Source organism: Schistocerca cancellata, chromosome 6, assembly GCF_023864275.1.
Source record: "Schistocerca cancellata isolate TAMUIC-IGC-003103 chromosome 6, iqSchCanc2.1, whole genome shotgun sequence".
Classification (NCBI taxonomy): domain Eukaryota; kingdom Metazoa; phylum Arthropoda; class Insecta; order Orthoptera; family Acrididae; genus Schistocerca; species Schistocerca cancellata.
Genome location: NC_064631.1, coordinates 386,906,423 through 386,934,215, shown reverse-complemented (window position 1 = coordinate 386,934,215; position 27,793 = coordinate 386,906,423). Strand labels below are relative to the sequence as shown.

Sequence of the window (27,793 nt, the reverse complement as noted above, 5' to 3'; positions counted from 1 at the left end):
TAATGAATAGGAAAATAGGAATGCGGGTAAGCTACTACAAACAGCATAGTGAACGCATATAGTACAAGTGTATATGCCAACTAGCTCTGCAGATGATGAAGAAACTGAAGAAATATATGATGAAATAAAAGAAATTATTCAGATAGTGAAGGGAGACGAAAATTGAATAGTCATCGGTGACTGGAATTCGAATGTAGGAAAATGGAGAGAAGGAAAGGTAGTAGGTGAATATGGATTGGGGCTAAGAAATGAAAGAGGAAGCCGCCTGGTAGAATTTTGCACAGAGCACAACTTAATCATAGCTAACACTTGGTTTAAGAATCATGATAGAAGGTTGTATACATGGAAGAACCCTGGAGATACTAAAAGGTATCAGATAGACTATATAATGGTAAGACAGAGATTTAGGAACCAGGTTTTAAATTGCAAGACATTTCCAGGGGCAGATGTGGACTCTGACCACAATCTATTGGTTATGACCTGTAGATTAAAACTGAAGAAACTGCAAGAAGGTGGGAATTTAAGGAGATGGGACCTGGATAAACTGAAAGATCCAGAGGTTGTACAGAGTTTCAGGGAGAGCATAAGGTAACAATTGACAGGAATGGGGGAAAGAAATACAGTAGAAGAAGAATGGGTAGCTTTGAGGGATGAAGTAACGAAGGCAGCAGGGGATCAAGTAGGTAAAAAGATGAGGGCTAGTAGAAATCCTTGGGTAACAGAAGAAATATTGAATTTAATTGATGAAAGGAGAAAATATAAAAATGCAGTAAATGAAGCAGGCAAAAAGGAATACAAACGTCTCAAAAATGAGATTGACAGGAAGTGCAAAATGGCTAAGCAGGGATGGCTAGAGGACAAATGTAAGGATGTAGAGGCTTATCTCACTAGGGGTAAGACAGATACTGCCTACAGGAAAATTAAAGAGACCTTTGGAGAAAGGAGAACCACTTGCATGAATATCAAGAGCTCAGATGGAAACCCAGTTCTAAGCAAAGAAGGGAAAGCGGAAAGGTGGAAGGAGTATATATAGGGTCTATACAAGGGCGATGTACTTGTGGACAATATTATGGAAATGGAAGAGGATGTAGATGAAGATGAAATGGGAGATACGACACTGCGTGAAGAGTTTGACAGAGCACTGAAAGACCTGAGTCGAAACAAGGCCCCCGGACTAGACAACATTCCATTGGAACTATTGACAGCCTTGGGAGAGCCAGTCCTGACAAAACTCTACCATCTGGTGAGCAGGATGTATGAAACCGGCAAAATACCCTCAGACTTCAAGAAGAATATAATAATTCCAATCCCAAAGAAAGCAGGTGTTGACAGATGTGAAAATTACCGAACAATCAGTTTAATAAGCCACAGCTGCAAAATACTAACACGTATTCTTTACAGATGAATGGAAAAAGTGGTAGAAGCCGACTTCGGGGAAGATCAGTTTGGATTCCGTAGAAATAGTGGAACACGTGAGGCAATACTGACCTTACAACTTATCTTAGAAGAAAGATTAAGGAAAGGCAAACCTACGTTTCTAGCATTTGTAGACTTAGAGAAAGCTTTTGACAATGTTGACTGGAATACTCTCTTTCAAATTATAAAGGTGGCAAGGGCAAAATACAGGGAGCAAAAGGCTATTTACAATTTGTACAGAAACCAGATGGCAGTTATAAGAGTCGAGGGACATGAAAGGGAAGCAGTGGTTGGGAAGGGAGTAAGACAGGGCTGTAGCCTCTCCCCGATGTTATTCAATCTGTATATTGAGCAAGCAGTAAAGGAAACAAAAGAAAAATTCGGAGTAGGTATTAAAATCGATGGAGAAGAAATAAAAACTTTGAGGTTCGACGATGACATTGTAATTCTGTCAGAGACAGCAGAGGACTTGGAAGAGCAGTTGAACGGAATGGATGGTGTCTTGAAGGGAGGATATAAGATGAACATCAACAAAAGCAAAACGAGGATAATGGAATGTAGCCGAATTAAGTCGGGTGGTGATGAGGGTATTAGATTAGGAAATGAGACACTTAAAGTAGTAAAGGAGTTTTGCTATTTGGGGAGCAAAATAACTGATGATGGTCGAAGTAGAGAGGATATAAAATGTAGACTGGCAATGGCAAGGAAAGCGTTTCTGAAGAAGAGAAATTTGTTAACATTGAGTATAGATTTAAGTGTCACGTCCTCCAAGTGCCTGAAATAGTGAAAGATGATAAGGGTGGAATTTATATTGATGCAAGATGAGAATGACTCTCACTTGGCTGATCCCTCATTCTGTGGCAATACATCTCATGCCACAATGCGGGTTGATAAGCATTGTAGCCACAACAGCTTCTTCATGTGTTCTGTCAGTTGTCTTCATCCTTGTCTTCTGCTTGATGTTGAAGTTGCCTATTTGCACTAGTGATCTAATAATTCATGACAGACAGCAATGATCAAGATAGATATCCCTTCACCACCATACTGTTTCAAGAGCATTTCTTTGACATTCACAAGGTAAAAGAAGCATGTCTAACTTCTCCATATTGATGTATGTCTGCATGAAAGGAATGATGAAGCTGAAGTGATCTGCTGATAGACCACACAGTTCCTGCTAGTTCTGCAGTACAGACAATTAAACAGTCAGAAGGCTTGATACTGTGATGTAGCCTGACATGAGGCTGTTTGCAGTGCAATAGCCAGTTATGACCATCTTGCCTTTTAATTTTAGAATATTCCTTGGATTTTTTTGCAGAGAGTTTCAACCTAAAAATTAATAACCATTACATTGCTGTACTTGTCTTTTCAAACACTACATTACAAGAATTACACAAATTAAGGCTCTTTATCACATAAAAATTTTGTGTCTCTTCTCTTATCATTTGCAAAAACCTCATTTCGATATCTGAAACCATTCATGAAATAAATGGGGTGTTATCACTTATGTGACTCATCCCACATACTCAGCTGGTCTCTTTTTTCCTTTATTGCTCTGAATTGTGAATAGTTTAAGGTAGACATCTAAGAAGCATTTTAAAAGGGGCATCAGTGGTTGAAATATACCATATCCAAGAAGGTACTGTAGACATCTAAGAAGCATTTTAAATGGGGCATCAGTGGTTGAAATATACCATATACAAGAAGGTACCCAAAAGGAACTAAACTAATGTTTTTGGTGGGCAGAGCTTTTGTAGTACTGCATTTTGGCACTAGGAATGCAGAGAGCAAACATTCCAGAGTCAGTAAGCTGAGTGCCATCACTAAAGGAGGTCAGGACTAGTTTTGGCAGAGTTTATAGTGACAACTGTTTTGTGGGACTGTCATTTTGTAATGGCTGCTTTTTGTAGCCAGTGCTTGGCAGTGAGCTTCTGCTTTTCACTCAAAAATGGAACAGAAACTCTTGAAATGTTAAAAATGGTGTACAAGGACAAATGCTATGGGGAAAACTGAAGTGTTCATGTGGTTGTTCCATTTAAAAAATGGTGAAATATCAGTTGATGACAAACCTCATTCTAATCATCCTTTCATGGTCCAAATGCATGAAACTATTGGAAACATTGATGCATTCATCAACGAAGATTGCCAACAGACCACTGAAGAAATTGTGGAGCTGTCAGGAGTGACTTGGAGTTCAGTAAATTGTGACAGAAGAAAAATACTGCTGCCAAATTTCTGTCATGACAGCTGACTGCTGAACAAAAACAAGGTCATGTGGAATCATGCTGTTCTTTGAGAAAAGAGCCCTGCATTGATTGAAAATTTTTAAACAATTATCACAGCTGACAAAATTTGGACCTATTCCCATGATTCTGAATCAAAGCAACAATTGAGCTAGTGGAAGACTTCAAGTTTTCTTCATTCCAAGAAAACTCATCATGTGAAGTCAAACATTAAGCCAATGCTGATTTTTTATTTTTTATTTTATTTTATTTTATTTTATTTATTTATTTTTAATGAGAAAGGAGTCATCCATTCAGAGTTTGTTCCACAGGGTCTGACTACTTGGAAGTTCTGAAAACATTGCACAACAGTGTGTGACAGATGTGTCCTGATTTGTGGCAGTCGAGTGACTGGTTTTCCATTATGACAATGCCCCTGTTCACACAGCCCTGTCTATATGACAATTTTTGACCAAAAATGGTATGACTCCTGTTTCTCACCCACCATACACACCTGACCTAGCCCTGTGCAACTTTGTTTTCGTTTCCATGAAAGGAAAGTGTTTTGCTCATGTTTCTGAGTTGAAGAAAAAATGACAGAGACACTGTCAAGTATCACAAAAGATGAATTTAAACAATGTTTTGAAAAACTGAATAAAAGATTAGACAAGTGTATTTGTGCAAGTGGAGAGTACTTTCAAGGAGATTGAAGGTTTTGGCTTAAAATGTGAATAAGTAAGTTCAAAAAATATTTAAATTCAGTTTCCTTTGGGTATCTCCTCATATTTCACAAAAGTAAAACAATCATTCACTTTTTATACCCACCTCACCAAATTTTTACCACATAAGATGGTGTAGTGGTTGTGAAAGACCTAATTAGCCCCTGACAGTGTTCCACCATCAATTTACATTCTTATACCATATAATGAACTAAAGTATTATATGTTTTCATTGCAGTGCCAGCACGGATAGCATCATTTTCCAGACGTGTTGTACATGGTGCTGGACAGAGCCTGGTGTTACCATGTCGGACAGTTGGACTTCCAGCTCCTTCTAGACAGTGGAGAGGGCCATCTGGAGCCTCAATTACATCCCAAGTTCTTCCAGACGGTGGTCTTGCACTAGGACCGCTTCGTCCTCAGGAAGCAGGCAATTATACTTGCGTGGCAGAGAATGTCTATGGGAAAGATGAAATCAACTACTGGGTCATTGTTCAGATTCCACCCAGCCCTCCTGTATTGTCTGTTCCAGCTTCCACATCTCGCAGCCTGTCACTGCAATGGAAGTTATTTGATGACGGGGGAAGCCCAATCACTGGCAAGTGTATTCATCATAACTCGTAATTTTTCAGCACAATGAGATAAGAGTTTTCTGATAGATAAATATGCCAGATTAAAAAACACCTAAATAGCAATGGAAGCTTTAAACATATTACCTGTAGTGAAATTAGTAGTGATTAAACAACCAAAAGGATAATTTCTTGGTGTGAATGAACTATATGTACAGAGAATACCAGTATTATTTTAATTTTTATGCTTAAAACCATAATTACAACTGTAGAGAACATGTAAGGATAATGTCATCCACTATCTTTATTTCATATGTGCATGTATTTCATTTCATGCACCACTCTCTTTTATTTACTTATTCCTACTGATGATTTTTCTTTTGTAACAGGTAAATAATATTCTTACAGTGTATTTATATAACTGGCTACAGATGTACTTTAGTTGATGTAAAATTCACAAATAGATGAATATTTCAGCTTTGTCACTATGAAAGCCTTACCACATAATCTCAATACACTTCACAATCATATTTTTTTCACTTTCAGTTTGCAACCACATATGAGATGCCACCTGAAAAGCTGAACCTTAAAAGTGCCTGTCCTGATGCCATCCAACCCCTCTCCCTTGTCCTGAGCAAAAGTATCCTTCATGTACAGAATTCACCCACAGCTTTACAAACATCAGAAATATTGTGCAATATTAGTTCCCTCATACTACACAGGCTGAGACAACTATAGATTAGATCAACAAACTAAATGTCAGTACTAAAGTTAATAAATAGGTTATTTCACTAGCTCAACAGTAGTGTCTCTCTTGCTGTCCCTCCCAAGTAACTCGAACACAAACAACAGCAATTTCTATTCTTTTCCTGCAAAACTGTGCCAGATTAACCTCTTCAAACTCCAGCTACAAACAGTGCTTCCGTCCACAAGTAAAAATTCCAACTTTAAAACTGATTGATCTTTCCACAATAAATGGGAGAGTACCTTTTGTGCTTCAGTACCACTCACTTCAGGAATTCATTAACCCATATCTCCTCAAGAACTATGATTTTTTTTTTTTTTAATTTGTAGTCTAAGATGAGGTGCACCATAATCATCGTGCTCTCCATGCCAACTGTAATAGCTTTTCCTCACCTTCCCCACATCAATAATATCCTTATCAATCATTATGCATCTTGTAAACTCTTTTCAATGCCCTATGTTCTGATCAGCCATTGAAGTGAGCCCTATTTTACCAGCTTTCTATGTTGAACTACAATGCAAAAGAATGGCTGGCCAGAGCATACATTCAGGATGCAAACTTCCATGTGTGTGCTGATAGGAACACTTAAAAGCAGAAAAAATATGTATACATAGCTTTCAGAACTCGACTGTTCTATGCCCATGGAGGAAATAGGGATAAGTTGGGGAAGGATGGAAAGGAGCTTCCTCTCAAACTGTAGTCAGTGTGTCTTTACTCTCTAACCTTATCTAATCTATCACTCTGTGTCAGCATCCATGTGATATACATCGCTGATGTAAGATAAGTGGAATATCTGTGACTTAATCACAGACTTCAGTGAATTCTTATCTTCCAAATGGAACAGACATATGCCTTTTACAAGGTTCACGTAATAGGGAATTATTATTGTTCTGTATCATGTCACACTTCAGTTACATGATACTTGCACTATACATCCACTACAATGATGATTCTTGATGACCACAAATTTCACCGAATATGCAAAAAACTCAATACTATGCTACAACAATGAGAGCTGAGCATAACCGTCATGTGCCAAAATTCACATGCCATACCCACATTTTCCATTCTGGACAATTCAGTGCTTCTCACCTAACTCTTCAACTACCTACAGTGATCAATTCTGCAAGTGTTGTATTCAAATACTGTGTTTCGAACTCTGACAGTAGCACCAAACAATCAAAAGCAATGAACAATTTACTGTGGGACTTCATTGGCTTCTCAGGCCTGCAGAAATATTATGCAATCACTGAACTGCAATATTCCAACAGCTGAGATTTGCACTCATTTGCCACGATTCAAGACCTCACAAGGACAACTGATAATAGATTAAATCAAGAATACTCTACCAAACATCGACAATGTGTACACACAGCAGCCAAGCCTGACTGACTTTTACCAGATCACTTGACGTCACTGTGTCCACCTCAATCAGTGACCCACCTTCACATGATATCAACAAACCCCTGCTTCCCTCCACCTGTGTCAGCACAGAATTCTGCGAGCCACACGTGACCATGAGTAGATCATCAGCATTTGCATCATTCCCATGCAGCTGCATCATACCACTGACCTCACTGAGCTCACACTTGCACAGCGCACCACTAACAGCAGCACAATGAGCAACCATGCCCCACCAAAAGCTTAAGAGTTCAATTCAGTGACACTGTGTGTGATTGTCACCTGACTTGTGACTACTTGATAGTGCCCAAAGCAATAAGTTCATCTATAGAGAAGACTATCGTCGTTGCCTCAACACTCTGCACGGCAGTGAATCTCCCCTCATTTCAATGGCAACTACAGCTACCAGACTTCACATATCCAGTTTGGCACATGAATGTGATCTTATCATTGACTTTGACTCTGATGAGTGTTCCACTGGACTTCCACCTCCACTGGTCCCACTTCTGAGAACCGAGTTTTCAACTATGCTGCTTGCCTCACCATCTCAAGCAAACCATATTCCAGGGGACTCAAGTTCTGATGTCAACCTACCACCACTTGACACCTTATCAACAAAGGGTGAACCTACAGCATTGCAACTGTGCAAGGCTGCTAGCTCATTGACCACAGTGCATGGATCCATGACCAGGATACTACAACTGCCACCATCTCGCTGCCTCACATGGGAATTCTCTGTTAAGGAAGTCATTAAATAAAACCTAGTGATGGGCCTTTTACGCCAATTCTACCTCTCCTCAGTTGTACAGCAGACTGCATTCCTATTACTCTGACATGTGCTGCTGCATGCCAGGACCTTCTGCCCTGCTGCCTCCACCCCTACCTGATACACTGACTGTTCAAGACAAATAAAAGGAAGACAATCATGCACTTGTTGACACGCTGAGCAGTGTGACTCCTCAGCTGACAAGCTCTTGGTGACTCACCAATGCTACACCAGCTGCCGTGCATCATCGGATGAACTCCATATGAGGAACATGTTGCTCCCATAATGTAATAACGACATGGCTGCTACCCTCACCCAGATGCATGGTCAGCTCATGGCCTTGACACACAGCCATCATGAAGATAAGAGTGAGAGCATGTGCATGGCCCCAGTCCCACACCCAACCAACATCCTACTATGCCCACTCCCCACACTACCCAGCACCGACTCTACACACATACAGAAAAGCACATAGGTCAGTACACTGCACCCTGCCTTGCCATCCAGCTACACCACCACTGGCATCATCAAGCATATCCTTCTGGCTCTACAGCACATCATCGCCATGTCTCTTCTGCATGACTCACTGCCACATAGCTCAACCACTGCCCACTATCGATCTTCACATGTGAACACCAACCCCACCTGCTACATTCACCTGGTTCCTCGTTTTACTACAACACACCTACCACATGTTGATGATGATCTAAGATGCCACATTCAGAACATATTGGGGGACTGAACACAACACAATGTGTTTTTGACCACCTTCAATTGCACATTTTGCATCCAAATGCCACTGACAACTTTAACACCTCTTCCTAACATGAGCTCAACACAAAATGCTGGACTCTATGATTGCATCTCTGTCTACACTGACTTCAACTATAATCTGAAACAGGCTGGCACCCTGTGTTCATGCCTATACATTGACCCCATTCACCACCGACGGCCTCCACAAAGACCCATTGAAGTTTGCTCCAGCAAATAAATTACCAGTTTACAACAAGCATATGGGCCCCTCAACATACACCATTGCTCTGATCAGGTCAAAGTTCTTTGGCACACCTGGCCTCCACATGCCGACGTCCTTCCCACCAACAGCCCACTCCTGTCCCTTTGGTTATACCACTGGTGACAGGTGTGGACACAATGGATGGTTCCCATGTCAGCTACAGCCACACCTCTAGTTTATCATTCGTACCATGCCAATCATGACTTCAAGGAGTGATCCAGTATGTCTCATGAAAGTGTCAGCCATAGCATGATTGGCCACATGCATCTACAGGCATTACTTCAAGAAATGGTCCTATCATGTCTCAAAAGAGTGCCAGCCATGGCATGAGCAGTCATTCACATCAGTATCCACCACTGAAGCAATTACTGATCCCACTATTGTCTTCCCTTCAGTGGTCCACACTAAAGAGGAGGGAGTTCTCTGAGGAAACATCCACTGCGATATACACTGAAGAGCCAAATCATTATGATCAGCTGTTTAACAGCTGTTAATCAGTCTTTGGAACAAAATACATCACAAATTCTGCCTATCAAGGATCCAACAGTTTGTTGGTATTTTCATAGAGGTATGTGGCATTAGATGTCTATGCACAGGTCATGTAATTCATATAAATAATGGGCAGTGGATTTGCACATGTGGTGACTGCATCCGATAATGACCCAGATGGATTCCATAGGATTTACATCAGGTGAGTTTGGTCACTGAGACATCAACATGAGTTCCTACATGAGTTCCTCAAACTACTGTAGCATGGTTCTGGCTACATGAAGTCACCATCAGGGAAGACATCAAGCATGAAGGGATACAGGTGGTTCTCAGCTATCAGTGTGTTTTCAATTACTACCATAGGTCACATGCAAGCGAAGAGAGAATATTTCCCGTAGCATAATACTGCTCCTACTAGCCTGTATCCATGGCGTGCTGTATGACTTGAGCTGCCATTCACCTCAATGGCGGTGTTTGTGGAGTTGATTATCAACCTAGTATAGCAAAAATGTGATTATTCACTGAAGAGCTGACATGTTTCAACTGATTGATGGTCAAATCTCAATGGTCCCATGCCCACTTGCAATCATAATTGATTATGTTGTTGGATCAACATGTCTACACGTAGGGGTGGTCTGCTGCGGAACAACATGTTAACAATGTACGGTGAACGGTGTGTTCTGGAATCTTCAGCACACACCAGCATTGTGCTCTTTTGGCATAGGTGCCACAGATCACTATCCATCCTACTTACAGGGCAGACAAGCCTCCAAACCCCATGTTCCATGAACAGTAGTGGACACCCTACCATTTAGCTCCTAGTGATAATTTCACTGTCCTTCTACTTTGTTCTGTAGATTCTCTTGACAGTAGCATGTGAACATTAGACCAGCTTCACCATTTTCAAGATACTCATTCACAGACTCTGCATAATAATACTCTGTCATTTGTCAAAGTCATTTATGTCTATAGCTTTCCCCATTTAGAATCCATATCTTCACTAGGGTGATCCCATGTCCATGTCTGCTCTGCTTACAAACTTTTGCTAGCATATCATGTGCCTGCAATGCCTCCAGGTAGCATCCAACATCAGAGTGGGCAGTGATCATAATGTTTTGGTCTGTCAGTATACATCACTGATGCACAATAAGCGCAATATCTGTGAACTAATCACAGACTTCAATGTGTCCTTAGCTTCCAGGCAGAATAGACTTGTACTTTTCACTGGGTGAATATTCATGCAATAAAGCATCATTATCATTCAACACTGTGATTTTACCTCAATTATATTGTACCCTCAACATACACGCACTACATCTCTTAATTCTGAAAGCTAGGAATAATGTTTTCTAGTTTTAAATATTTCAATTGGCATGTACTCGGAATTTCTTTATCTTGACTGTGTTTCTGACCAGCTATTCTGTAATTTATGGATTTTATTTTTTTTATAATATAGACAATAGAAGTTGACATTACATAGTATTTTAACTTTATACTCCGTGAACACCTTTGTTGATGTATTTCTAGACAGTACTTAACATTTTTTTCCTGCAGTCAGTTCCTTATACTGTCAGAAAGCATAATGCTTTCACATTAAATATTTTGTATGTGAATGGTACCAAATATTTTTGACATTTTTTTAAATGTTTAAATGGCTTTTGTTACAATCTGTTGACGTATCATCAAATATTATACAGTGTTCTCTTCATTGCCAATTTCAAATGTTACCTATTGAAATTTAGTGTCAGCTTTACCTTTAAGATCTTGTTGTGATAGAATTTATGGTCACCACTTATCTCAAGGAGGCAAATTATTTAGCACTGCCAATAAATCACATAAAAGTATGCACAGTATCCTAGCTTTCTGAACTATTAATTCCCTGTTCCTTCCTCATGGAGGGGAAAGAGTTGAGGGGATAAGTTAAAAAGAAGGAGCCTGAACTCAAACACCAGGGTCAGAGAGCCCCTGCTGTTGTGAGGATGAGGATGAGGAGTCCTGCAATGATGAGGCCAAGTGATGGGTGAAGAAGGATTGAAGGAAGAGAAAGAAGTAGTGGAATTAAGAGGTATGGGATAAAAGGATTTCATTTCTCTTCTCCTAACCCACCTTTACTTCACATTTTGTCTTATCTCTGGACTGAAGCTGGCACAGTGTTCACCCATATACTATATCTGACCTCCTAATCTCTCTGACAGCTGCCCCTTCATCTATGTCTCCCATCATTCTCACAGAAGATGGATCCATCTAACCCTGGGGTCTGAGAGACTTGCTGTTCCTCTCTTTCTCCAGTTTGAGGAAGGAACCAATGTTTCAAAATGCTACAATAGTGTATATCCTTCAATATGCATCTGTCAGCAGTACTAAATATCTTGCCTTCTAGAGATAACTAATGACCAGTAGTTCTGTCTTACAGTTTCTTCTGTTTTCTTGACTGACTTAAATAATGATGTTTTCACCAGGCTGTTATTTTAAAATAGTACTTCATCAAGCTTGTGTTTGGTAAAGTACTATTTTAAATACTGTTCTTCAAAATTATTGAGGCCATGGGAGATCAGCCATAAGAAGGTCTCGGTTTTTTGCTACAGCCAAAATTTACATTTAAGGTTATCATTCATATATTACAATTAACAAGATGTTATTACTCTAATAACATAACCAAATCTTCTCATTCACTGTATACATACACAACAACACAATACAACATTGTTCCTTGGTCTCTGGTGATTACACCACAGACTTCAAACTGCATTGTGCATAGGAAATAAAATTTTATTGTGTCTGGAGGCAGGATTAGATTCCAAAACTACAATTATAGACAACATCCATAGATCAATGAATGCAATAGAAAAATTGAAGTGCTTTGAGTAAATTATCCTCAGTTACTGCTTTTAATGTCCATCATCTGTCTTGTGAAAAGATTCAACCAACTTTCTGTCTGTAAATTTTCACAAATTTATCTTTAAATTTTTCTGTGAAAATATCAACATACATTACACTTCATCTTGAAAAGCATTTGTTCTGTCTCATCCCCTAACAATAATGGATGATAAAAATTTTGTGCAGTATCAAAACTGGAAGATATACATAAAAACAATAATTCAGTAAATGCTTATTTGCCTATTTGCGTTTTAACTGTTACTGAAACAAAGCTTTCTTGTTCATGTAGGATACACACTTAACTACAAAAGAGATTTTGGTGAGTGGCAAGAAGTATCAATTGATCCTGATCGAAAGACATACAACTTGGAAGGAGTAAAATGTGGTTCAAATTACCAGTTGTACCTCACAGCAAGTAATTCTGTTGGTACAAGCAAACCAAGTCCAGTAGTAAATGCAGCTACCAAAGGATCAGGTAAATTAATAATAATGTGTAGAATCAGCTCACAGTACCTCATGTTTTAGACGCAAATAGTAGTCTCATGAAAATCACTTTGAAAGTTTTGACATGATATCTACTTTTTCCAGAAACTTTATTTCACAGTTTCTCGATGTTCTCTCCTTTAAGTTATAGTTACTAGTTTATCATCTTATATCACTAACTAATGATTCCATGATATGTATCTTGTGAAGACTGATGCAGAATTTTTCCTAAGGAGCACTAACAACTACTGTTAAAATACCATACACTACTTGTGTTGCCTCAGCCAAAACATAATGAGTAAAATTATAAGGAATTTTCTACTTTGGAAAAAAGAATAAAGCAGCTGCTTCAGTTGTATCAAGAAGTTGCTGTTAATGTCGTAATTCTAACTGTACACTTTCGCTGGCTCTTCTATTATTTGCTTTGTTTTATTATTACTCGTGTGACAACTAATATATGAAATATGTTACTACGAAAAGAGCCCCGAAATACCTTTCAGTGATGCTGTGCTGTGACTTTCTTTGGATCATTAAATTTCAACAAAACAAAATATATTATGTTCTTATTCTTCTGGATCTGGCTTTATATTAAAGGAACATTTTTTCGTCACTGTAACTCACTATAAAGTTCAACATATCTTCCTTACTTTATAGTTATTGAAAAGGTTAATGAAAATTACTTTGTTATCAGTACTGATGTTACAGTACGTAATGATTGTTCAACATCAAAATTTTGCAGTGGATTTTTGTTAACAGTAAAACATCAATAAGTACCACGACTAACACGAGAACATGAGACTATTATCAGAGAAAAAGATGTTTTTACTATAAGGTTTGCCAGACCAGAACTACACACAGCAAGATTTCTTTTATGTTATGAAGGTAAATTATCTTTTTGCACTGTTAGTAATATATTATCAGCAGCCCGCATCAACCTGTAAAACACATCATAAAATCTGTTGCTCTGCTCTGCAATTCCGAAAGCTGAAAGAAATAATTTTACTTTACTATTACCTGCCCGCTTCTTTGTGGTATGATTGATTTCATTTAATGCAGTTCGAATGCGCCGCGGCAGCGGCTTGTTCGTTCATAGCGTAGCTCTGCACCACGAATAATATTTAAATAACTGAAAATGTCTTAAAGGGATGGGATAAAATACCAGGCAAGCTTATTACAAATCATAATGCAAGGTATCACTAAGTAACTCTATTCAAAACATTTAAACAAATCAATTAATTACACATCTTTCCAAGGCTATGTCTAATGGCATCCCTCTCACAATCTTGACAAAAGAATGCTACGCTAGCGTACAATATAACGTGACAGGCTATCCTACTCACGTAACTCCAAGAAGATGACAGAGAAATTAATGTTCATTTTTTACTATTTATACTAGTCACCTATTCTCATCTTTGTTTGATATCTAATAAGTATCGTCTGTGGTGGTTTCAGTACTCACTGACACAGATATTATCTAAATAAAAAAAAATCAGTACATAATTCTGTACAAGAGCAAAACATGACACACAATGTTTTCTCTTTATTACATAATGTCTTTTGCTAAGAGACGTTACAACACCTATTGGATCGCATGCATTTTTATCATATAGGGAGAGTTGATAGAGTGGAAAATTTTGGAAAGGAAATTAATGGAAAAGTGCAATTACTTAACACATATTTATTTATGTCAATGTATAGTACCAAGTATCAAGTTTGATATCTGTGCTCCACCTTGGTATACACACATACCTGCAGCCTGATAGGAACATTATGCCTGACTCAAATGGAGATTTCCTCCCATATTCTTGCTGTAATTTATTCAGTGGCAGGGCAGGTCGAGTTTGGTAAACCATGCTCTTAAGGTCCCCACAAGAAAAAATCACACATTCTCAGATCAAGAATTCTTGGAGCCAAGCAATGTCACCATGCCTTGAAATAACACAGATACAAACAATCATCACACAGCTTCCATCAGTATCTGTGCTGTGTGTGCCACTGCTCCATCCATCATGTTGAAACCAACTGCTGGCAGGAAAATGGGGCAGTTGATGCACAACAAAACTCTCAATTATGGCATCATACTGAATAGATATTACAGTGGTTGTACACTCATCATCATCTTTGAAAAAGAAGGGGTGTATAACACCATTCAATGACATGGTGCATCGTACAGTAACCTTTCTGCTGTGCAATTGACGCTTGTGTAGCTGACATGGATTTTGCTGGGAAAAATAATGAAAATCCACTTAAATGGAAGTGAGCTTCATCCAACATCCAATGGTTGTCAATGAAACTGTCATCATCATGCACTTTTGCCAACATGCATTCACATAATGACTACTTGTTAGCAGATTGTTAGGTTGAAGCTTATGAACAATCTGAAGCTTGTACAGATAGAGCTTTAAATTCACTTTCATTATTTGTTGAACACTTGAACAATGCAAATGTAGAGATTCTGTGTGACATCAAACAGAGCACTGAGAGTTTCTCCCAAAATCAGTTCATGCAGCTGCAATATTGTCTCCTGTACTAGTGGTTCGGGGTCTCCATGTAGATTGCTTCTTCAGTACAGAATCCATTACTTGAAAATTGTGGATCCAGTTGCTGCTTGCATGTGCAGCAGGAACAAAACCATGCCTTCTGATGTTGAAATGACATTCTCAATCCAACAGCCTCCACACTTCCATTCTTGTAACAGGCTTTTACCAAAAAGGCATGCTGCACACCATTCCATTGTTCCATGTTTACTAAATGGCAAGACTGTGTGAGCAGCATTCTATACATCATTTGGTGCCATCTACCTTGCAGCTTTGCCATGACATGTTCCCACTCTTCTAAATCATCCTCTAGTGCAACAGATATTTACATACTTAATAATAAAAGCCTGTTTACAATTATGCTACTTGTCACGCAGTAAACAAGACCATTCAATCATCGGATTTCGATAATCAGACAGTTTTTGAGAGGAATGGCCAATGAGAACTTTTTATTTTAAATTAATAGGGATTCCCACTTTTGGTGCTATGTTTGCTGAAGGCGTTTTGAAGACCTTAGCATCAGAGTACAGAATCCTATTCTAAACCTTAGACAAAATTGCGAAATCAGAACTAAATAAAATAAATTATCCTGCCGAAATTATCTGTAACCTTTAACTGTGTTCACCATGAAATTCTACTTGGAGAGCCAAAATATTATGGTATTAATATCGTCTCGTTGGTGTGGATGAAGTCTTTTCACAATAGAAACAGCTAGTCACATTGTCAAATTTCACCATGGGAGTAAAACAAAAATCAAAATGGAGGAACATTTGAGTCCCACAGAGTTCTCCACTGGTCTTCACTCTGTCTCAACCTACATAAATGTCCTTCCAAATACATTAATTGCCTGTTCAACAACTGCAAATTTTGACGATGATACAACCATGTTAGTCAAGGTTACTCACTCGTGTGAAATGTATTACACAGCACTGAACAGGTTTACAAATAATCTAATATTATGTTTCACCTTGACTGCTTTTCCCTACTTATTTTGTACTGTTATGATGCCAAACTCACATTTTGATGTTATATCTTTTAATGACTGCAAGTAATTCACAGCAAACAAAGCTATAGTCTCACAAATACTTATTTTACACAATTTAAATTAATTAAAAATTATACTCTGGTACCAGAAATAAATATCAGTACTCATTCACTGGATGAAACTCCTTGATAAATTACTGAACAAATTATGTTTGACATGTTTTTAACTTGTTTGACTCTCTTATTGTGCCGCAAGGAAATGAGATAGCATGTTTTGAATACTTTCATTCCCTGTAGTCTCTGAGATTATCCTCTGAAATAATACAAAACTAGACAGAAAGAATATTAATATGGAATGTAAAGTTCTGGCAGAATGTATATAACTTAGAAGTAAAAGGAACAACTTACCAACAGTAGAGGCATTGAGTTGTTACAAGCACATAATCAAGACTGAAAATTTCACTAATAGCTGGTCTTCAGGTGGACTAGGGAGAGAAGCTGTGTCAGATGGTGTGGAGAAGGTAGAGAATGGGAGGGAGGGTTGGCGAAGAGTGGCTGACAGCTCAGAGGGAGGCAGCAGATATAAGAGAGAGGAATGTTGGAGGGAGAGGCAGCAGATCCATGGGACTGGAATGCAACACACGAACACTGGTGCTAGTGAGTTTGTGCAGTGCACAATGACAATGACATGAAGGAGTGGATTGGGAGGGGCTGACAGAACAGGGGAAAGAGAGAGGGTGTAGGTGCAGGAGGAGTTAAGTTGTGGTCCTGGGACTGGGTGGGGTGGGGTGGGAAATAAATACGCAGACTAGGTTTGGGGAATAATACCTATCTGTGAAGCTCTTAGTGATGCCTTCAGCCTACTGAGCAATGAATTCTTGTCACTGCTGAGGTGCTATCCATGGATGGCCAGACTATATGGAAAAGATTTTTTGGTGTGGAAGGCGTGACAGCTGTGAAAATGCAAGTACTACTGATGGTTAGTAGGATTGATATTGACAGAAGTATGTATGGAGCCATCATAGAGGTGGTGGTCAACATTTAGGAAGGTTTACCAAGAGCAGGCATTGCCTGCAGAGGGAGTGACTGTTAAAACTAAGTTTTTGAAAACAGCCACAAGCCGCACTTTGTGTTTTTTATTGATTGGTATTGCTCTTCAAATGAACAAGAGCATCATCATCTTTGGCGATGTCAATGTCTTCATGTAGACTGTGTCTGCCCCTGGTAGCTGAGTGATAAGAGTGACAGAATGTCATACCTAGCGGCCTGGGTTCAATTCCCAGCTGGGTCAGAGATTTTCTCCGCTCAGAGGCTGGGTGTTGTATTGTCCTTTTCATCATCATTTCATCCCCATTAATATGCAAGTCGCCGAAGTGGTGTCAACTCGAGAGACTTACACCAGGCAAATGGTCTACCCAATGGGAGGTCCTAGCCGCATGGCATTTCCATTTCCATGTAGTACTGTACTTTAAATGTAAGTTTAAGTACTATAGTACAGCCACATTAATCTTTTAGCTGTCACCCAACTTTAAAGGCAATCTTTAATGCTGTCAGACAACTTGACAAAACTGCTCAATCAAAAATACAAAGTGTGACTTGTGGCTGTTTTGAAAAACTTTTTTAGGAAGGTGGCATGTTAGGCTGTCAATGACCAAGTGAAGAGAATGTGAGAGAAGGTGCTGAGTCTATGGAGGAATGAGGACAGATTGTCTTGGCCATGAGCCCAGATTTTGAAGATGTCATTAATGAACATGAACAATACTGGAGGTATGGGGTTTTGGGAGGCCAGCAAATTATTGCATTTTACCTCTAAATTGATTCACCTCACCTCTACACATTGCTCCCATCATCATTTTATGGCAGGCACTTATTTTCCCATGTGTGATGATCACTAATCACTAATCACAGAACCATCCTACAACCAACAGTACAGGTTTCTTTGTGCATTTTCATTACTGGAACCTGCAAAATGTTATTGTTACTTTCCTCTACAAACATCAAACACATTCATCTGCCTATTTCCCTCATCTGTTTCATATTCCCCACCCACCACTCATCAGACACATTCCAATTTTACCTCCAGCATTCCCGTAGGGTTTACGCATCACTCACTGATGTCATTTACATTTCTTTCCTCCTCCTTAGTGACATCCTATCCCAAACAGATCCATGGTCCATTTACTTTTGTCAGTTCAGAAAGGTAACCAGTCCCATATCCTTTCTTTAAATGCTGCCTAAGCCCCAAAATTCTGCCACCCTCCACCTGCATTCCCATCCCCACCACCAAGGCTTAAGATTAAAAATTCCCCTCTCTGGATGCCATTCCTTCTTTCACAATGGTCAAATTTCCAGATTCTGACATCCCTATCCCTCACTAACCTAATACTATGAAAACAAATATCCATGGCACAACCACCCCTGTACTACTTCTGCTCCCTTTTAAAATATCAACTACCGCTACCTACACCATATCTCCCAAACTGAAATCCTTGCCCTCCAACACATGAAAAGACATTCCTGACACCAAGTTTACTGACATCTTGTTTCCCCCTTGGAGCACCATTACCTCTCAACACTTGTCCTAACCCCAGTGAACCCCTCACAGCTCCCAGGCTTTGCCTTGCTAACTTTTTCCAACTGCCACATCCCCCCAAATCCCCCCCCCCCCAACATCCCTCAAAATCAAGCTACACAAAACCCAAAACACATCATCAACCGATCCACCAACAACCTGAATTCCATAGTAGAAGTTTCAGACCTTTGATAGGCCTGACCTTCAGCCAGCATCAAAGCTAAATCATACCAGGCTTGTAAAAGACCTGCTTCCTCCTCCCAACCCCTACAGTGGAATACTTTCTATCAATCCCTCACACCAAAGCCAGCCTAAATCCAACATTGAACCTTGCCTCCTAGTTTATACCACCATTGAACTGTGACCCTCCTCCTCTCCCATCTAGCCAATCCTGGTTATATTCTAAGGATTCCTTATCTCGAACTTGGCCTCATCACATCTTTTCAGGCCCCTTCCAACAACACAAATCATTCAACAGAAGAAAGAACAGCTATTCACAACCTCAAAACACACCCTGATTTAATCATCCTCCCTCAGAAACTCACTCCGTCTCTGTCGTGATGAACCACAGTGACTACCTGATACATCTGCCAGCTGTGAGACTGCTCCACCTAAAAGCCTTTCCACTGTCATACCATCACAGAATTCCAGCATAAACTCCAATCCCTTCTCAAATCCTTAGGCCCACCCAGGTTCTTTCCCCAAATCCCTCTCCCTCCTCACCCAAATGACCTCCTCCCCACCCTCCCCATTGCACACTCACATTCTACATGAGTCTCAAATCCATAAACAGCAATCCCCGCTCCTGTCAACCAACACATCCAACTAACTGCTGTAGTCTAGCCTCTCACATTGAAACAATGAACCACACCCTTTAACAACTCTCAAGCACCACGACCCCATTACCACCTGGATCCCTACTCATCACAGTTGATGCCACCTCCCTATATTATATATGGGGATCCAGGTGGTAATGTGGTCTGCGTGGTTGGTAAAGGGTGGGGTTCATTGTTTCAATGTGAGAGGCTAAATTACAGCAGTTAGTTGGATGTGTTGGTCAATAGGAATGTGTATGGATTTTGGGGCACATGTAGGAGGCAAGTGTACAAGGGGGAGGGTGGGGAGGAGGTCATTTGGGTAAGAAGAGAGAGGGATTTGGCGGAAAGATTCTGGATTTGAGAAGGGATTGGAGTTTATGCTGGAATTCTGTGATGGTTTGACAGTGGAAAGGCTTTTAGGTGGAGCAGCCTCACAGCTGGCAGATGTATCAGATAATCACTGTGGTTCATCACGACAGAAATGTAGTGTGTTCCTGAGGGAGGAGTATTAAATCAGGGTGTGTCTTGAGATTGTGGATAGCTGTTCTTTCTTCTGTTGAATGGTTTGTGTTCTTGGAAAGGGACCTGAGAAGGTATGATGAGGCCAAGTTGGAGATAACAATCTCCCTCCCTCTGCCCCCACCTAAGCTCAAGTGGTCTTGCTGTTATGATACATTAACTCTCTACCATCCTTCTTATGACTCCAAACCCATTACCTCATTCCTTATTCATCAAGTTAATTACTTCTATACACATAATTGAGATATCCAAAACAAACTCACTTATGACCAGACGAAACTACAGTCATGTGGCCATAACTGTGGATTCTTTGGTTTCTCTGAGAGGTGGCTCATCATAACTACAGCACACCAAACACTGGAAAATCGAGGATGGAATTACAACAATATTATGAAAAGGATAGATTGTTACTCACCATATGCAGAAATGTTGAGTAGCAGACAAGCAAAACAAAAAGACTACTAAACACATAAGCTTTTGGTCAGAAGGCCTTCTTCTGAAATAGACAACATACACACACACACATTCATGCAACCACAGCTCACACATGCATGACCACTGTCTCTGGCTGCCAGAGCTGGACTCACAGAAAGAAAAAGTGGTCATGTGTATGTGAGCTGCATTTACTGAATGTGTGTGTGTTTGTTGTCTATTTCAGAAGAAAGCCTTCTGGTCATCAACTTATGTATTTAGTAGCCTTTTGGTTGTGCCTGTCTGTCACTCAGTCTCTGCTATATGGTGAGTAGCAATCTGTCCTTTTCAGAATACTGTAATGACAACATATGAAACATCAGTTTGTTTTATTATATGAATGAGTAAAAAGATTTACTTAACTTGATGATATCCTTTGCACAGGAGTGCCTGATAATTTACAATTATCATTGACTCTTAAATCATCACTTGATGCACTAATTGATAAACTGTTCTCCTCAAGTACAATGTTCCACATTTACAAAAGTACATTTCCATTTGAAACTTAAATAACACTTTAATCTTACTTGATGATGCAGACTGCTTCAGCTGAGGTCACAAACTGGAGCTCAGCACTTCCAAGCTCAGTTCTATGTTGACCTCCATGTGAGGGCACTGATGTGTTGAGAGAGATGGTGTTTCTTGTTCAGTCTCTTCCATTTGTCACTGCAGACTGCAGTGAGACATCACTAATGTCTGCAGTATCGATGTGCATTGCTGACTCTTATGTGGCACCATGATCATCAGATGATACCACACTTTCAAAACCCCAGACCTCTGGTCTAGCTCAGGATCACTAAAGCTATCTTCACCAACTTGGACCAAAACCCAAACACCCTATCCTTATTTCTCTGTAGCTCAACACATTTGTCTCCATTTTTGCTTCACCGGCTCCACCTCAGCCAAACATGCCGCCTTCCAAGATGCTGACTTTGTAAAGCATTAAAACTTGAACAAGAACAGCAAAATGAAGAGACTTTTACCATCTTATGTTTTCTATCATTTGATACTACTTATGTTTCATAATATCTATACATGTTATATGATGAAGCGTACAATAATTTGAACTTTTACAGCAGTTTTATTTTTCTGTACTATTTTACAAGCTTAGTCATCCTAAGAATTCATTTGAGATGGATAACAGTATTGTATTGTATATGAAATTACCAACCACTTTTCTTTTAAACATTCTTGTAAGAAGGTTAGTTACAACGAGCTACAATGCACATTTGAAAAATATGGAATTTAAACATTTATATATGGAAATTCATTATTCAAGACAGTTTTTTGTATTTCTGACAACACAAATTAGCTTATTTAATTAAAAATAATTTTGGATTATAGCAAGGAAAACCATAAAGTAAACAGCCCACACAACATAAATTTTGTTACAAACAAAAAATTATAAAATTGTCAGACATCAAATTAAGATTCCATCAACCTCTTTTCAGTATTTGTGTATGTGTGTGTGTGTGTGTGTGTGTGTGTGTGTGTTAAAAATGCATTTGTTCAAAAATAGTCAGTTTTTAAAGTTTAGACATTCTGGAACATTCCATCCCAAAAATGAAATAGTGAAAAGTCCAGGATGGAGTAACAACAATATAGAAAGGATAGATTACTACTCACCATATAGAAGAGGCATTACGTCACAGGCAGGCACAATGAAAACCCTCACCAGCTAGAGACAGTAGCCATCTGTGAGTGAGTTGTTAGTATGAGAGAGTTCTACTTCTGAGGAAGGACTATGTCCAAAAGCTTAAATATTTCTAGTATTCTTTTCATTGTGCCTGTCTGCAACTGAATGCCTCCTCTATGTGTTGAATAGCAAACTATCGTTTCCAACCAAAAAATGTAATTGCAGTAGACTCTCAGTTGTCCATCTCATGAGTACCTGGTCTCCATACTATCAGGCCTACTTACTCTCACCTACTTAATTAAGACCATAATCACATTTCTCCATGATAAAATTAGGACTAATTTACTGTACATCCTGTGCTTTTCCAAAACTTTAGCGAGCAGGTGCTGCCTACAATGTTTTATGCATCGTTTGTGTTTCTGGCACATCAGTAGTCACAATTAAAAGGTGCATATTGTATTGTTAATATTGAATAAATTACCAGAACCACTTTTCAACAAATGATACTTAGAAGCCTTGATACTTAGAAACCATCTTCCTGCACTCACAAACAACAATGAACACACATTCAGAACAGCTCTGTTGGCAAATCAGTGCTCTTTGTTTCTTGAGTTGCATATACCAGATGACTAATGTGTGTGCATTATTAAATTAATGCTTTGTACAGTCTCAATATTTTAATTAAAGAGCCCAAAATGGGCAAAAAAAGATTTGTGATGACAATGGATCAGAAACTACATGCTGTAATGGGAGTGGATTCTGGTATAGGAGACAAAACTATTGATTTGGAGGAAGAGGTAGGCAAAAGTACTGTTCGAGACTGGAAGAAAAATCAAGCAGAAATTAAAAAGTGGCGTGCTTCCCAAGGTAGTGGAAGTGGAATAAAAGTAGGAGAGACAATGTTGAAAGGTAAGCACAATGAGAAGTTGAGGAAGCTTTATTCCTGTGGCATGAATGTTTAAGAGGGAAAGGTTTGTCTATTACTGGGGTGATATTGCAGTAAATGGCATTGCAATTTCAGCAGCAAAGAGAGAAATTTCAGCATTGACCACCAGTGATGGATGGTTGGATTGTTGGAGAAAAGATTCAATATTTGCCTGATTAAAGTTAGTGGCCAGGTTTTATCCACTTACAAAGAGGCTGTACCATTGTTTAAAGACTATTTTTCAAATAGGACATTTCAGGTAAACAGTTGTTCAATTGTGTTAAGAGTGATTTAAATTATTAGATGCACCCTACAAAAATGGTTGCTTCAAAAAAGGAAGGAAGGGGTTACCAAACTGGCTTGCAGTAATGCAACTGGTAACCTCAAGCTTAGCCTTACATAAGCAGGGAAATCATGGAAACCTACAGGTTTCAAAAACCTGAAAAATTGGGGCTCATTGCTCCTACACTACACTCATCAAATGAAAGGGTGCATGAATTCAGAAATCTTTAAAACCTGTTTTCAAAATTAATTTGTACCAGCTGTGGAGAAATATTTGAAAAACAACAATTTACTGAGGATAGCTCTGCTGCTTTTCTGCCAGTGATTAACTCTCAAATGGAGATATCAAAGCATTACTTTTACAGTTAAATGTGACAGTTGACCAGGGCAGTTTTGAAATGCTCAAGAAGTATTTCCACCATCTTCTCAGTTTGTTGATATCAGCAATTGAAAATAACTAAGACTGTGTGACCATTCTAAAGAGGACTGACCTCCTAAATGTCATCAGATGGTTGGTCAAAGCATGGGAAGAAATTTTGAACATGTCATTGTAACACTTGTAAAGCCTTGAAAAAATGTTATAGACCTTGGAGGTGAACATTTTACTTTGAATTCATGTGTGAAATCCGAAGTCAAAGATACAAATGATGATATCACTTTGTTGCTCAAAAATGTACTGGGCTATGAGGAAGTTGATGCAGAGGACATAACAGAATGGATGGGAAATGATGAAGTTGATGATTTTACTGACAAAAATATTGTGCAAATGGCAATGCAGAGAGAAGTAACACAAGAGGAGGAAGAAAATGTCAAAAATCATTGCCAGTAACTCAAAATGTTTTGATGTTGCTGCTTCAATCAGTTCTACATAAATTAATCCTAACCAATTGCTCAGGAAATTAGATGCATATTGGACTTCCTTAGGGATTCCAGATGGGATATTATCATTATTAATTTCAGTTTCTGGTGATTTCTCAGTGGATGCTGCTCTGTTCTGAGTTAGTAGTCCTTGGTGGTGTTGTACCCATTCTTGCACACTAATGAGGTTTATGTCCACTTTATCTTTATTTTGTGTTCTCATTGCTTTAAATATCTTCCAGCTTTATTTGTCCCCCATACTTTTTTCTCTCCCTTTGCCAGTTTTCTGCCAAGCTTCATTCTTACCCTTAATCAGTGTTCTCTGTCCTCTGTCTATCTTTTCTTCTAATTGTCTGATTCTGAGTTTAACTGTTTGTTATATGTTTTTTTTTTCTATTTGCTACTTTATCTTAGATTGTGTCACCCCAACACTTATCAAAATTTCTGTTCTTCTTCTTTTTCTCCCTTCCAGTGCTTCGTAAGATGCCTTATGAATGGATTCTTTAACCATTTCATACATATTATCTTCTGAGATCCCTTCAACAGTGGCAAGTTTTTCTGCTAGCCTTAACTGCTATAAAAATGGGCAGATTTATGGTCAAGACTCTGTAAGTTGTATTGGACATTAGTGACTTTATGTGATTCAGTCTCCAATTGAATCTGTGTGCCGTCAGTAAACATGAATAAGATCTAGAATTGCCAGACATGGTGTGATCCACATTCTGCACCTCTCATAGCCATTGTTGTTTAAATTTATACTTAAATTAAAAACCAGATCTAATTAAAATAACTGAAATGACACTAGGGGTTTCACCAACATTTTAGTACATAACAGGCACGGCCACTTCTATACAGCCTCTCTTCTCAGTTTTTTGTACACACTTCTTTGTGAGCATTCTTTTATCTGACTACAATGCTCAAGTTGATTCTTCTGCCCACAAAAACTTTTTTATATATTGTGAAGTAATATATCAGTATTGTTTGTTGAAAAACTCTGACATTCCAATAGATGTGTTAGCCAGCAATGTTGCCATGTCGGACTTCATAATAGAAACTTAATTTGTATTAATTTATGTGGAAAGTATGACCAAAGCATGATGAATAATAAATCACAAGTATGCAAAAACCAATGTCCTCATTCGACAGTGAAGCTGGTCTACAGATGTCAACAACTGAAGATGGGCATTAAATTTGTTCTCTTTTTTGCCCTTTGCTTTCCCAATGCAAATATTTGGTACCTTATTAGCACCGGACTTGACAGACAGGATGGGACCACAAACTATGATTTATGAAACACTTAAAATTCATGGGATTTTTTTTAATTTTTTATTTTAAATGAAATGGAATTAATGGTTAATGAGAAGAGTGAGTGTCCCAATTTCCAGCTTTCTCATGGCTCCATCCATACTTCTGTCCATCTCAACCCTACTTGTTACTAACTGTACCTGCTTTATGACAGGTGTCATCACTTCCACACCAAGAAATCATTCCCATGTTGCTAGTCTCCCATGGACAGTGCATCTGCACTGATGAGAATTCCCTTGCCCAGTATGCTGAAGGTCTCAATAAAGCATTCACAGACAGGTACTATTCACCTGACCTAGTCCACAGACAGACTTTTCATATCATATTTTCACACACCCCTAATTCTGTCATCACCTCAAAGAACCAGTTGCAAAAGAGCAGCCCCACCCCCTCACTACACAATATTGTTCCAGTCTGGAACAACTGAATCACATCCTTTGCCACAGTTTGAACTATCTATTGTTGTGCCCAGAAATGAGAACATTCTACCCATAATCTTTACCACAATTGGAAGAGTGGTATCCTACTGCCCACCTAATTTACACAGTATACTGGTTCATAACTATACCACACCCACACCCACATCCTACCATTTGCCACATTGGTCACATCCCTGCAGAAGACTTAGGTGCTAGACAGGCCTTATTCATGCACCCCACACATCCTGCACAAGTCAGGTGCTATCTGGATCCTTTCCCCCAGCAATAGTTGTTTTTTTTTCCCCAACTAGGTTGATGAGAGCTGACCTTGGAAAACATCCTTAGTTCCTGTAATCCTGCTAGCCTAATTCTCTGTTACCCCCCCTGCCCCAAACCCACATCAAACATACCCCAGAACCATAACCCCACCTCATCATCCAACTACACCTCTTCCCTACAGTCTCTCCTTCCTCTGTTCTGTCAACCCCCAGTCCACTTCTCCATGTCCTCATCAACATGTGCTGTGCAAACACACTGGAGCCCATATCTGTGTATCATGTTTCTATCTCATGGTCACTGAAGTATATTTGCTTCAGTGGCTGCTTGTTAGTGTCCTTGCATTTGCCGAACACCTGAATGACTGTGAAAGGTGCATAGATTTGGTAATCTGCATAGCTGTCCTCTGGAAATGTCATGTGTGCCCTCCATGGTAGGTTTCTGCACCAGTTTACTGTGTTATCCATGCCAGCTCGTCTGCCTTTATCTCAGTGTCCACGGGCAGGGACACTAAATCCATGAAACCAACCAATAATATGACAAAACTGACATTTTGATATTTCCTGCAATTGTACACTGAAATAAATTCAATGCTGGCAAGTGAAAATTTGTGCTAGACGGGGCTGTGAACCTGAATTTCCTACTTTACATGAGTTGTCACCTTAACTGCTTTGGCTATCCAAGCATGTTTCCCATCCAACCCATTTTCCCATCTTGCTGCACGCTACATATAAGGGGCAGTTGAAAAGTTTCTAGCTAGATGTTGTTACCATAATGTCTCGCACAAACACCACAACCTACTTTTATGGTGACCCTTTGTGGGTATGCCAGCCAAATTTCACAGCTCCAGCTTTCGTTTTCCCACTAGGATAGGTTGTACACCTAGTGTAAGCAAAATAGCAAATATCAATAGAATCAAGAACCATGCTGTGATTGAAAAAATGAGTGTAGAAGATGAGCCAAGGAGCAGAAGGCCTTTCACCATTGTCACTAATGAAACAGTGGCTGCAATTCACAATATGACTTTGCAGGATCATCAAACAATGTTGCAGCATATTGAAACCACATTTGGAATCTCCCATGGGCATGCTCATGACTTTCTTGTGAATATTTTGGGAATGTGGAAAGTTTCATGTTGTTGTGTCCCAAAAGACTTGAATGCAGATCAGAGGTAGTAGCATGTGTAGTGTTGTGAAGAAATGGTCTGCCAATTTTTGAGGCAGATGAAGATGGCTTCTTGCAAGTTATGTGACAATGGATGAAATGTGTGTTCACTACTTTGATCCTGTGACAAAACAACAGCCACAACAATGGAAACATCCTTCATCCCCTAGCCAAAAAAATTCCAGGTGCAAAAAACAGTCAGATAGGTGATGGTTTCAGTCTTCTGGGATGCAGAAGAGGTAATTATGGTGGATTACTTGCAAAAGGGCATAACTATCAATGCATCATTTGATTGCATCCTCCTGCACTGTTTGAGAGGAAGATAAAG

The 27,793-nt window shown here is 39.2% G+C and overlaps 1 protein-coding gene across 1 annotated transcript in view; it reads left to right on the top strand.

Moving 5' to 3' along the window:
* LOC126088343 (Down syndrome cell adhesion molecule-like protein Dscam2) overlaps positions 1 to 27,793 on the top strand; it is an 802,978-nt gene that overhangs the window by 651,749 nt on the left and 123,436 nt on the right. The window contains exons 22-23 of the mRNA XM_049906478.1: positions 4,593 to 4,952; positions 12,506 to 12,691. Coding sequence (XP_049762435.1) covers positions 4,593 to 4,952; positions 12,506 to 12,691 — 546 coding nt within the window. The remainder of the gene's footprint in view (positions 1 to 4,592; positions 4,953 to 12,505; positions 12,692 to 27,793) is intronic.